This window comes from Gracilinanus agilis, chromosome X, assembly GCF_016433145.1.
Source record: "Gracilinanus agilis isolate LMUSP501 chromosome X, AgileGrace, whole genome shotgun sequence".
Classification (NCBI taxonomy): domain Eukaryota; kingdom Metazoa; phylum Chordata; class Mammalia; order Didelphimorphia; family Didelphidae; genus Gracilinanus; species Gracilinanus agilis.
The window spans coordinates 73472895-73484874 of NC_058136.1; the positions used below are offsets into that span (position 1 = coordinate 73472895).

Genomic DNA, 11980 nt, shown 5'->3' on the forward strand with positions numbered 1-11980 from the left:
CGAAAGAATAGAGAGAGTCAGAGCTGCACTGAGAAACGAGTCTTTTTATTGGCTGAACGACCAGGAATTGTCAGCCCAAGATCGTACAGAAATTGAGCGATGCCGAGACCCGGGCTCTGGGAATCTGCTCAGCTTCATCCAGCCCTCAGAGAGGTTTAGAGGGAGAAGCTTCATAAACAGAGCCAAGGCCTATGATCAGCAAGATGGTCCTGGGGCCTACTTCCTCTCTCCTGGACAAGTTGCTCAACTCTTGGCCAGAATGAGGAAGAGCTGGTAGCTTCTTGGGGGGGGGGGGGGAATCCCCCGAGTGATTTCCGAGTACGCCATGGTGCTGTTTCAGGTCTAGCAGACTTCTTGTTTTACCGCTATTTGCTAATGACCTATAAGCGGTCTTCCAGGTCTCCCTTATCTTCAGGAAGACTCATTTCTCATGTGGGGATCTTTTCCAGCAAGTGCTCTCTCTGGGAGCCCAGTGGTGAGAGAACTCTTCAGGGATCGGCCCGTCTTGTTTCTAGAAAGGGGAAAACGGGTCAGGTTTGGCCCTAAAGCAGAAAGTGTCAAGTGGGATGAATTCATGTGAGACTCCTCTAAAAGCAGCTCTTTTCCGAAATTGTCTAAGAACAAGTAGCTCGCCTGGCAGTAATTTCCCCATTTGAGCAGGTTTCTTTGGCAATTCCCCTTCCCTAAAACAGTCACTTCACTTTTTTGAACATTCATGATTGCTTCCAGAGGTCTAAGCGGTCCAAACCAGGGGGGCCATTTCACAGAGCAGGCTCAGGACTGGTGTTGGAGTTGTCGTGATGGAGAGTGGCTCCCCGGGGCATGACTTCAATGATCCGTGGCTTGTCAATGATTCGGGCCGTCTGGTTGCCTTTTTCCACAATGCCGATGATCCATGCTTGATGACCCTCCCCATATTTTGGAGACTTGATTTCAGCACAGAAGCGAGCGGCTTGTTCTCGGGGCAGACAGATCAGCAGCCCACCTGTAAAAGTGTGCAGTCAAGAAACACCCAAATCGGGGTTTAACCTCACACCTAAGCTCCTCTTCTTTTTCTAAACCTTCCCTTCCCGCTTTGAATCAATACTATGCATTGGTTCCGATGGGGGTTAAAAGGCTCGTCCAGGCCACGTGGGAACTTAGGACCTCCTGTCTCTGGGGCTGGCTCTCAACTCACCTACCTGCCCTCTAGGGCATGGCAGAGCTACACAATATTTGTATATGCCTGACCCTGGGAAGGGAAAAGGCCGCACCTCCCATGGGAGGCCATCGTTCGTGTCCGATTTGGTTCTCTGGCAGTAGCAGTAGTGCTAGGGCTTCTGTCCTACTAGAATGGAGAGCTCAGGGCTCAGGGGCTTGTACACAGAGGAGTTGGGGAAGCTTCTCATTTTTGAATGACTTTCAGTTGGGGGTGAGGAAGGTAGTATGTATGGGCACCTGCCACTGGCAGCACGAGAGACCTTTTATTATTACCTACCTGAGGTTTCTGCTGACGTTCCTTGGAGAAGCCCAAAACGCCCACTTGCCTTGCTGACAGCCGCCATCTTGGCGATAATGGGCAGATTATGAATGACAAAGGACACTTCGCTCCTCTGTTGTTTTGCAAGGTTCTGAGCATGGCCGAGGATGCCAAAGCCAGTAACATCAGTGGCAGCGTGGGCATTAAATGTGTGCATTAACCCCGCGGCTGCAATAGAAGACACGGTGATTTGGAGATGGTTGGAATAGAGTTGACATCACCTAGTTTGTGGCACTTACATGTTCCTAATCGGCGACAGGAGCATTTCGGCCTGCTTTCAAGACTCTTTCAAAAACCGTTTTATCGGCATTGTTAGGGACGCTTTTATTTCCTTGCAGCCTTCACTGGCCTAGAACTGCCCTTTCTCCCTTTGAAGAGGTCTAGTCGAGCACGATTCAGTGTATTAGCTACAAAATATCTCCTTTATATTACTGGGGCTTCTAAGGGTTTAAAACAATTCTACATACTCATTACAGATATTGCTCCGTAGCGGTGATGGCAAACCTTTTAGAGACGAGTGCCAGGTGTGCCCTGCCCCCTTTGCCCCACACAGAGGAGGGAGGAAGCACTCCCATTGGGCTGCTGGGCAAGTGAGGAATGTCCTGAGTGTAGAGGGGGAGGGGAGCGGCCCGAGTGCTCTGCTCACTGGAGGAGTTTTTTTTTTTTAACCCTTACCTTCAATCTTAAGAGTGAGTGGTAAAGGCTAGGCAATGGGAGTTAAGTGACTTGCCCAGGGTCACATAGCTAGGAAGTGTCTGAGGCCACATTGGAGCCCAGCCTCTCCCATCTCTAGGCCTGGCTCCCTCCACTGGGCCACCCAGCTGCTGCTCCTTTATTTCTCAAGGCACTAAGTATTCTGTGATACTGGTATGGCCCGTTTTCTCTAGCTCTTCCTCAGCTGATAGACGGGCATTTTGTTTCCAGCCGTCTTTTGCCTTCCTCAGGGCTGAGGGCATCTATTCCTTGCAGAGGATGTGCACTGGACTACTTCTGAACCCACAAGGCCCCCAGCCGTGCCCACAGGCTCTGCAGTCACATGACCTGCGTTCAAATCTCTCTTCTGATGTATGATCCTGGGCAAGTCAGAACTTCCCCAGTCCTTGTGCTTGCTTTGTTCTAGGCTTGGAATAAAGAGGAAGCGAAACCCAGTTCCCCCTCTGGAGGAGCTCACAAGTCTGTACTAACAGGCCTGAGGACCAAATCCCCTCCCTGCTGGTCTGCCCCCCCTGGCCCAGAGGGCTTGCAAGTGATCCCAGGGTTAAGAGGCACTTAACGGACAGGCCCTGTATTCTAGGCACAGGGGACACAGCAACAACGCAAAAGATGGGGCTGTCTTGCAAGGAGGCCATTTGTACTGACCGAGAGAAACAGTGTGAGAAGCCTGGAAGGGCAGCTTGATGGCTCCGTGACCCACGCGAGCCCCCGAGCCCCCGAGGCCTAGCCCTTACCACGCTTCTGCCTTGGAGCCAATACTTGGCAGGAATTCCAAGACAGAAGGCAGCTCGGAAAACTCGGTTACGGCAAGGGTTTTGGAAGCCAAACGGGATGTTCTGTTTGATTCTGGGGGTAATCGGGAGCTACGGAGAGAAACTGAAGAGGGCCGGCCACAGTCAGAACTGCTTGTGCTTTAGGAAAATGGACTGGAGTCCTGAAAGAGCCGGGAGGCAGGCAGCTGCCATTGTCCAGGGTGGGCGTAGGGTCAGAGGAGAGCTGTTGCAAAAATAGAATGGAAGAACGGAAGATGCCACCCAAGTTTTGAGCCTGGTGGACCCCAGAGGATGGTGGTCCCCTCAAAAGTAATAGGGGTCTGGGGGCAGCTGGGTAGCTCAGTGGAGTGAGAGTCAGGCCTAGAGACAGGAGGTCCTGGGTTCAAACCCGTCCTCAGCCACTTCCCAGCTGTGTGACCCTGGGCAAGTCACTTGACCCCCATTGCCCACCCTTACCACTCTTCCACCTATGTGACAATACACCGAAGTACAACGGTTTAAAAAAAGTAATAGGGGTCTAGCTGTGTGACCCTGGGCAAGTCACTTGACCCCCCATCGCCTAGCCCTTACCACTCTTCTGCCTTTTGACTCCAAGATGGAAGGGAAGGGTTAAAAAAAAAGTAATAGGGGAAGTTCAGGAGATAGGAGGGCCTAAGGGGGAATTCTGGACGTTTCCGTTGCAGATCAGCCGAGCTTCCAGCTGGCTAGGTGGACCTTGTGGCTAGCTGGTGGGGCCTGGATGGTGATCCAGCAAATGGAACTTGGGAGCAGTCAGTTCCGTGGCAAAAGGAGGAGGGAGTGTGCCGGCCAGGGCCGGAAGTTACCGAAAGCTAAGGCGGAGGAAGATGAAAAGGCCATTCGGGGCGGAAGTTCAAGGCAGGCTTTCGAATTAAGCTGGGCCACGGGAAGTCAAGGCAGACTTCTCAAGGAGTCTGGCCATTCAAGGGAGGGGAGATGGGAGAATTCGGAGGCGGGGGGGGGGGCAGGCACACGAGGAGAAGCAGGGATGACAGAGAGGCAAGCTGAGGAGACGAGCTGGAATGGAATTGCCTCTTCATGTGATGGGGGTGAAGGAAGAGAGTGGCGGAGAGCACGGGACTGACCGAGGCCCTCAATTTTTCTTGTGAAACACGAGGAAAAGTCCTCAACCGAGAGGGTGAGAGACAAGGGAGGCTCGAGAAGGGATGGGAAAAGCCGCTGTGGCAAAAGGGGGGGGGGGGGCGAGCTGGAGAAGCGTAAAAAGGTTGGCTTGCGGCCGTCTGTCCATGCCATTCGCAGTGGCCACAGGCCGGCTCTGTGATTTCTCCAGCTTCCCTCAGTGTGGAAGGTAGCCCAAGATCCCCGAGAGGGACGGGGCCAGAGTCAAGACGGCAGAACGAGAGGAAGTCTGCCGCCGTCCCCTCTCCACAATGATCCAGAACATCGACTAGTCCCCCTTTTCCGGCCTAGGGCAGCTCTGGGAGAGAGGCCTCCGGATGCTGGGTCTGGGATGTGGTCAGGGATGGGTGAGGCAGCTATGAGGAGCATGGAAAGAAGGCCGAGATGGATACCAGGGCAGGAAGATTCCATGGGATCCTCGAGCGTGCCGAGCGTGCCGTCCGGCCAGTTCTGGGTCACAGATCCAAGGCAGAAAGGAGCAGCCACAAGCATGGGCGCCAGCTGTGCCCAGAACAAGGAACAGGCTCCAGAAATGTAGCCGCGTGGCTCTGAGCCCAGGAGCGGAACAGTAACTCGGTCGTGGCCTTTAGGCCAGAAGCCTACAGCGGAGAAACCAGGGAGAGCCCCGGACCAAGCGTGACCCAGCAGTTCAGTCTCAGCGCACAGCCTTCCAGTGGGGCGAGTAGAAGCCGTCTGCTGAAACAAGCGGACCCAAACCTGGGGCGCTGATCAGGAGGGTAATAGAGAGGCCTCTCCCACCCCTTGGAGAGCCCTGAGAACTGGCAGGCCCCCAGGCTGAGTCGTGAAAGCCCCAGGAGGACGTAAAAGGAGATGAGCCTGAAGTCCAAAGGCAAGGCGTAGATTGGAGGAACGGGCGACCCCCCAAAAGAGCCCCATCGGGAGAGGCTACCAGGGCGGCAGGAAAGTTCAAAGCTCAGAAGACGGCAACGGTGCGAAGCCTCCAAAGATGCTGCTGGGGCACAAGTCCGACAAGAATTCCTAGAAAATGAGAACCGGCCAAACGAGGCAGCGACGAATAATAGAAGTCAAAAGACCCGAAAATGTGACCCATCTTATAGGAGAAGTGAGTGCTTTCTGCCACCATCCCCTCCTTCACCCCTACCTTGGCCTCTCCTCACTCACCTCTGACGTGTTTTCAGTCTCTCCTGACTGCCTACAAACGTGCCCAGCTCGCCTCCACCCTTAAACCCCAACCCTCACGCGAGCATCCGGCTTTTCTTGTGTCCCTCGCAAGCACCCCAGAGGCAGTCCACAACCCCACATTCGGCCTGTTCTCTCTAAAGCTACCAGCCACTTCCTAATCAACCCCAACGGCTCCTCCGTCCTCTCCCACGTAGCTGTCTGCTCCTTCTGGCTGGATTCTTAACTGTAGTTAAAGGGGGCAGGGGCTGGGGCAGGGGCTGGGGCAGGGGCTGGGGCTGGCTTCTCTCCAAGTCCTCTTCTCCCTCTAGACTGCTTCACTCGATCCCGTCAGCTCCCATGGATTTAACTGCCAGCGTTATGCTAATGATTCTCAGATCTACCCAACTCGAAATGCTACCACCACTCATTAGAACAATTCTAGGGGGCGGCCGGGTGGCTCAGTGTATTGAGAGCCAGACCCAGAGACGGGAGGTCCCGGGTTCCAATCCGGCCTCAGACACTTCCCAGCTGGGTGACCCTGGGCAGGTCACTTGACCCCCATGGCCCACCCTTCCCGCTCTTCTGCCCCGGAGCCAATTCTCACTATTGGCTCTTAAGATGGAAGATGAGGGTTAAAAAAACCAACCGATTCTAATTAACCTGCACCCATTAGTACTGGCTACGCTGAGAAAATAATGAACATTGGGAGGGCTGAGGGAAAACAGGCAGACCGATGCGCTGCCTGCCGGTGGAGCCGTGGAAAACAAGCTGGAATCACCCCCCAGAGTTCTAGACTCCGGCCCAGCAATACTGGCGCCAAATCCATACCCCAAAGTGGCCAAAGAGCCGAATGTACCAAAAAAGACTTGTAGCAGCAGAATTCGAGCTCGAGGGGCCGCCCCTCCATCAGGGACCAGCCCAGTGACTTGACAGTCTTTGCATGTGCTGGAAGGAATGATGAGGAAAAGGGATGTGAAGACCCGCCTGGACTCGTACTGCCTGACACAGAACCGAGAGAGCCACGGACACAATGACAACCATCCCGTAAAGACGGCGGATCCCAGAAGTCTCGGGAGCTCCAGCCACAGTTCTGAAGGCTTCGTGATTGTGCTATGATAGGATAAGCCATGCAGACTGAAGCCCATTTTCTTTACATCGCAAGAAAGAAGAATTGGGGGTGGGTTGGGGAAACGGAGCTCATGCGAGATTTGGTTGTTTGTGATTCTGCAGATTCGTAATGGGTTCTTGGCCTCTCAGCGGTGGAGGGAGAAGATCCGGGGCTGGGAAGGAACTAATTTGTCTCACACACACACACACACACACACACACAAAAGAAATATGACCTAAAACAAGAGATGGAGGTTTCCAAAAAAGAAAAGGGGGGGAGAGGGGGGGGTCGGAGGGATATGATTAACTGGCCCCGGGCGAGAAGGGAATGGTGTAGAGAACCAGTTTAGAGGCAGAAATAGGTGGTCGCGTGGATAGGGCACCCGATCTGGAATCGGGAAAGAGTTCAAATCTTGCATCCGCTATTTTGGACAAGTCGCTTAAGCCGGTCTACCTGGGGATAACAACATTTGCTTGGCCTGCAGCAGGTGCTTAATAAATGCGTATTTCCTCCCCTCCTTCCTCTCAGTTAAAGGATGATCACAAAGAACCGAGGGCTCGAGGGATTTAAGGTTGAAGTGGAGGCAAAGAACAGGTCCACGAACACGGAAGTGCAACGCTCCTGGATGCTCTGACCCGCGTCGCTGAGGTACTGGTGCTCGGATCGTCCTCGCGCCCCATCGCCACTTCCAGGCTCTCTCCTCCTACTGCCCCGAGGAACAAGAAACAGCCCGACTCCCCTACCGTGACCCCCGGGCAAAGTCCAGCCAGTGCTGGCAAGCATGGAGGTGGGTGGGCAGAGAGGGAACAAGGGAGAAAGGAAAAGGTGCGCGTCGACAGCTTGTCTGTCGCCTCCGGAGCAGGCATACCAGAGACCTCGGGGGGTGGCAAAGGCTTTGTCCGGGGCTGGCTGGAGGTGCGGAATCGCGGGGCCAAGCAGGGCACCTCGCCCTTACTGTGCGCCTCTCCGATTGGTCCCGGGAGTTTTCCCAGGGTGCCGATTTCTTCTTTTGCAAACTACCTTCTATCTTCTTAGTCACCTACTGATTAAGGGCCAAAGGGCCCGGCAATTTCACACGGACAGGCTGGCGGTCACATTGGAAGCCCCTCCCTCCCACCCCCTCCAACCCTCTGCCCTGGATTATTCCCACCAACAGAGATGGGCTGAGCAAAGTCTTGGAAACACCCTATACCTGAAGGCCCAATGGAGAGTGCCTTGGAATTAGGAAGACCCGAGTTCAGATGTCACCTAGACAGACACTCACTAGCTGCGTGACCCTAGGCAAGGCGTTTCACCTGGCAACCTGCCTCGGTTTCCCCATCTGTAAAAGGGGGAGCATGTCCAAGAGTTCTGAGGATTCTCTAAGCTAGCACATATAAAGCCCTCTGCCTCGTAGCCAGCAACAGAGCACGTGGACAAAGTCCTCAGAGAATAACCCGTTTTCCTGGGTTACAGTGTATACGGTTGGCACCGGCCTCGGCCCCAAACCAGGCCCTCGATTTGGAGGGCGAAGCCGCGTCACCAGAAAGAGTGGGACGTTTAAAGGGAGAGTAAAGATGGCTTCCCAGCTTCGAAGAAAACCTGCAGCCAATCGAAATGGGTTGTTCTAATATCCCAAACGTGTGGGGAATGGACACAAATGCAGACGCAACACGGACCACGTCTTTCCTCCCCCGAAAGGAATACAAAGTATTAGTAGCTGCAAGAAAACATACTTGCAAGTCCCTTAGAGCTACCAAGTGGGCGAGGACGCCAGGAGGGGCAGAGCTAGTGTCGGAAGGGAAGGGCTGTGGGAGGAACGAACGCCCTGACGCATCGCTGGGAGAACCACGAGGTGGTCCAGCTGTTCTGGACGTCACACCCAGCAGTCCCGCTGCCAGGCAGAGAGAAATTCCGGGGCCGTTTACGCCCCGAGAGTCACAGCAACACTTTTGGGCCAGAAGAGCCTGCAAATGAAGTCGGGCGGCTGTCGGCGGGCTGAGAAACCTGAAAAGGCCCGAGGTGCCGCCTGCAGGGAAAGCCACAGAAGTAAAAACAGGAACGCTGAGCACCACGAGAAGGAGAAAATCACATCAGCGGAAGTCCTGAGCAGCGGGAAAAGCCACGAAGACTTGAAGAACAGAAAGTGAAGTGAGGACGCCCTTCCCTACCCAGTGTGAAGCAGGGGCCTGCCAGGACGCCCGATCGAATGGGGAGGCCTCGACACGATGAGAGAAGCTGGCCTTGGAGGACAGACTGAAGCCACTTTTCCCCCCAACACGGACCACGCTGAAACCTGTTCTCAGGGACTTCTTGCTTTCTCACTGGGTGTGGGAGGGAGGGAGTTTGGGACTGGAAAACAGAGTAAGAAGCCTCTGTGCCTCCGATGTGGCTCGGAGTCCTCTTAGTGATGGGGCTGGCCTCCTCCTGGAAGAAGCTATGCGGTGGAGAGAACGGGACTTGGTGAGGGGCCAGCGAGGCCCTCCTTGGGTCTAAGTTTCTGCAAGTGGGATCTTGGGCAAGTGGCCTTCCCTGCATGGGGCAGTTTTCCTGTTTCTAACTGGGGAATCGAACTCTGCTCTGGAAGTGCTCTCCAGCTCTGAATCAGGATGCCGACGTGGAAGGACAGAAAGAGGACTGGAAGGCCTCGATGAACTCCCTAGCGGTGTGCCGGCCAGTTTCCTTGATGTCTCTGAGGCCGCTGCTTCCTCTGGAAAATGGGGACGAGCCTACTGACCACGGCCTGCCTACCTTCCGGGAGCGGAAGGAAAGCATCGAGTGCTTCAGAGAGGTGAGAACTCTTTCTTACCAGTTCTGTTCAGCACTGCCATACTAAACACTGCTTCTTGATAGGCTAGCTCCACGTCTTCTTTGGACACCACCAGCTTAATTTTATTCCACTTCTCTGGCTGGAAAAGAAACACAATAACAGCACCCACAGACACCGAGCGTTAGCTTTCCCCAGTGGCACCGCTCGAGGCTGTGCTGCCAATAGCCGCCTTGGAGTGGGCTTTTCTAAAACCTGACCGACTGTCGCCGTCAAGTCGAGGTCATCGTCAGGGTCCAGATTTTGGCCCAGCTCCTCCCGCCTTCAGGCCTGCTGCTCTCTCCGCCCCCCCACCCCTGACTTGACTTTAATTGTATTTTCTGACCTCATCGTGTCCCGAATGGCACGAGGCAGAGAGAGACGGCTGGGATCCAAGGAGGCCCGACCGCCAACTTGGATTCCATGAGTGGTTTTGGCGTGTTGGTCCGAAGACCCCAAAGCAGGGCAAGTTTTCGACTACTTGTGCCTGTCGTCCCCCGCCCGATTTCCTGGTCATCTGACCTCATTTCAAGAGAGGGTGGGGGCGAGGGCAGGGTGCTGCAAAAGCACAGCCCCAGTGACTGGCCCCTCGTTTATGGGGAAGACCTGCTTCTTCGAGATCCAATCCATTGGCAAGGAGTGGGAGGGCCTCAGAGGCAGCCCCTGTTTTGGGGGTACGGAGGCTGGCTGCAATCGGCAGGCTGGCAGGCCTCTTCCACTGGCACTGCCATCGCTTTTGAGACGCTGACAAGCTGGAAGGGCGGGACACCCTAGCTCTGGCTTCACGGCATCGCCTTTGACACTTTCTCGGTCTAGGCCACCGGGCGGATGTCCCAGCCGCTCGGAGACTGTTCAGAGGCAGTCACGAGAGACTTCAGGACAGCCCGTGACAAGCAGCTATTGAGTTGGCAGCGCCAGGGCTAACCTGAAGGGAAAAGGGAGATCGAAGAAGGGGAGCTCCTGCTGGGCAGGGCCTAGGCCAGAGCCAAGACTTTCTAAAAGAAATGCCTCCATGCTGGCTTTCGGACTTTTGTTCCCTGGCCATTAGGACAAGAGCTCGAGGCGGCTGGGGTTTCCCCGGGCTTACGTCATCCAGCCACTGGTGGGCATTGACAGCTACTTGGGTTCCCAACGGTTTGGTCAACACGAGCACATCCCCAGGGATCGCACTGTCTGGCCTGCAAAGGAAAGCACAGATTAGAGGGTGTCTTTCCTCCGGCGCGGCGGCGGCCAGGAACCCTCGAGTGCTTGGCCTCTGGGTAGTGAGTGCCTGTCACGGACAGATGGGAGGGAGGGAGAAGTAACTGAACACCAAAGCACACAAAGTCCTCGAGTGCCAGGAGCTTTGGAGTCTTCATGCAATTCTGCCTCTCACAGCAGAACAGCCCCCCCCCCCCCCCCCCAGGGCTGCAGCTTGGCCCGGCCTGTGGTGCACAGGCCGGAAAGGGCAAAATAACCACAATGAGAGCTAACGTTTCTCTGGTCCCTCCTATGGGCCAGGCACTGGGTTAAGAGCTTCATAAATCTCCTGTTTAATCCGCACCACAGACGTGGGAGATAGGCGCTGCCGTTCTCCTCCTTTTACTGATGAGGAAAGAGGAGAGGCGGCTCGCCCAAGGCCATGCTGGGTCACAGAGCTAGCCCAAGGCTAGATTTGAACTCAGATTTCCCTGGCTCCAGGCCGGTGCTCTGTGCACTGTGGTGTCTGCTAGCTGCCCTCCAGAAGGCCAAGAGAGCAACAAGGCCCAAGTGCTCTGGCCCTAAAGGAGCTTCCTGGTAAGTTCTCACCAGATCCTCGGAACACCTGGCGAGGCAGCTGCTGGGAGGATAGTGTCCATTTTACAGAGGGTAGACTGTGAAGCCGGGTGTTCTTGATGCCGAGTCTAGCACTCTCACTGAAACAGAAGGGACCGTAACGGGCCTCGAAGCTCTTGGAGGTACTGGGGGCAAGCTAGGAAGGCCACTTCCGGGAGGGAGCTCATTTTCTCCTTCCTACTTTGGCGGTCACTGCCCCGGGAAGGAACAAAGGAGAACCTAGAAAGCCGAGAGTGACACGGAGCCTCCGAGGTGACGGCCGAGGGCCCTCCGGCGCTCGGTTCTAGAATAAAGATACTTCTGGGGGGAGCTTTCTGTAGGTCTACTCACATGATGAACTCATTAGGCTGACAGACCACAGTAGCAACACCTCCAATGATAATCCAAGGGTTTATCACCGTGTGTCCCCCCGTCACTGAGGTCCCTCCTTCCTCGGCGGCATCCCGAAAGCCTTTCACCATCAGCGGCATGATTTTTTCTCGTTCCTGGAAGAGAAGTCCTGCAGGATGAGCCTCTCCCGTGGGCCGGCTTCACCCCACTGGCTCCCTCACAAGGCCTCGGGGGTGTCCCCCTCCTCTGCACCCCAGAAGACTCGCTGGACACTCACTGCTCACCGCCTGCTACGTGGAACCCGTTGTTCCCTCTCTCACGCACGGCCGAATGTGCGCGTTTCTGTCTCAGCTCCCCGGGAGGCCCACGAGCACCTCCCTTCACCACGCACGAGTCTCTCCAGGTATGGCCTAAGACTCATGGGCTCCCCTCTGCTATGGCCTTCCACAGCCACCTCCCCAGGCCCCGTAGTGCTGGGCTGGACCAGGTCCTGCCTTCAAGGAGCTCCCCACTGGCACGCTGGCAAACGCAGCGGATGCCCGGATTAAAAACAAAATAAGGGAGTGGAGGAGTTATCGGGCATCTCCCTTGAGCACGTTTTTAGTGTGAGGATGACTGGGGGGGGGGCAGATCAC

At 55.4% G+C, this 11980-nt stretch overlaps 1 protein-coding gene across 3 annotated transcripts; it reads right to left on the reverse strand.

Moving 5' to 3' along the window:
* Window positions 1–24: 24 nt before the first annotated feature.
* On the reverse strand, window positions 25–11647 carry LOC123253830 (selenide, water dikinase 2). 3 transcript variants are annotated; one of them, XM_044682947.1, is made up of 6 exons: window positions 11623–11647; window positions 11346–11500; window positions 10288–10378; window positions 9204–9303; window positions 1478–1687; window positions 25–985 (listed from the first exon to the last, which is right to left on the reverse strand). In XM_044682947.1, the coding sequence occupies exons 2-6, from the start codon at window positions 11483–11485 to the stop codon at window positions 762–764; spliced, it is 765 nt and encodes a 254-aa protein (XP_044538882.1). In that variant the 5' UTR covers window positions 11486–11500; window positions 11623–11647; the 3' UTR covers window positions 25–761. The 3 variants fall into 3 exon arrangements, with proteins under 3 accessions (XP_044538882.1, XP_044538884.1, XP_044538883.1); XM_044682949.1 differs by lacking the exon at window positions 11623–11647 and adding an exon at window positions 10989–11234 and having other exon boundaries at window positions 11346–11413; XM_044682948.1 differs by lacking the exons at window positions 10288–10378; window positions 11346–11500; window positions 11623–11647 and adding an exon at window positions 9547–10125.
* Window positions 11648–11980: the final 333 nt, after the last annotated feature.

Excerpts from the sequence above, each read along its gene's own strand:
- LOC123253830 (XM_044682947.1), bottom strand. The coding sequence starts at position 11,485 with ATGCCGCTGATGGTGAAAGGCTTTCGGGATGCCGCCGAGGAAGGAGGG. Across the intron at positions 10,379-11,345 it reads CAGCCTAATGAGTTCATCAT|GCCAGACAGTGCGATCCCTG; the intron begins GTGAGTAGACCT and ends TTTCCTTTGCAG. Across the intron at positions 9,304-10,287 it reads CCCACCAGTGGCTGGATGAC|CCAGAGAAGTGGAATAAAAT; the intron begins GTAAGCCCGGGG and ends TTTCTTTTCCAG.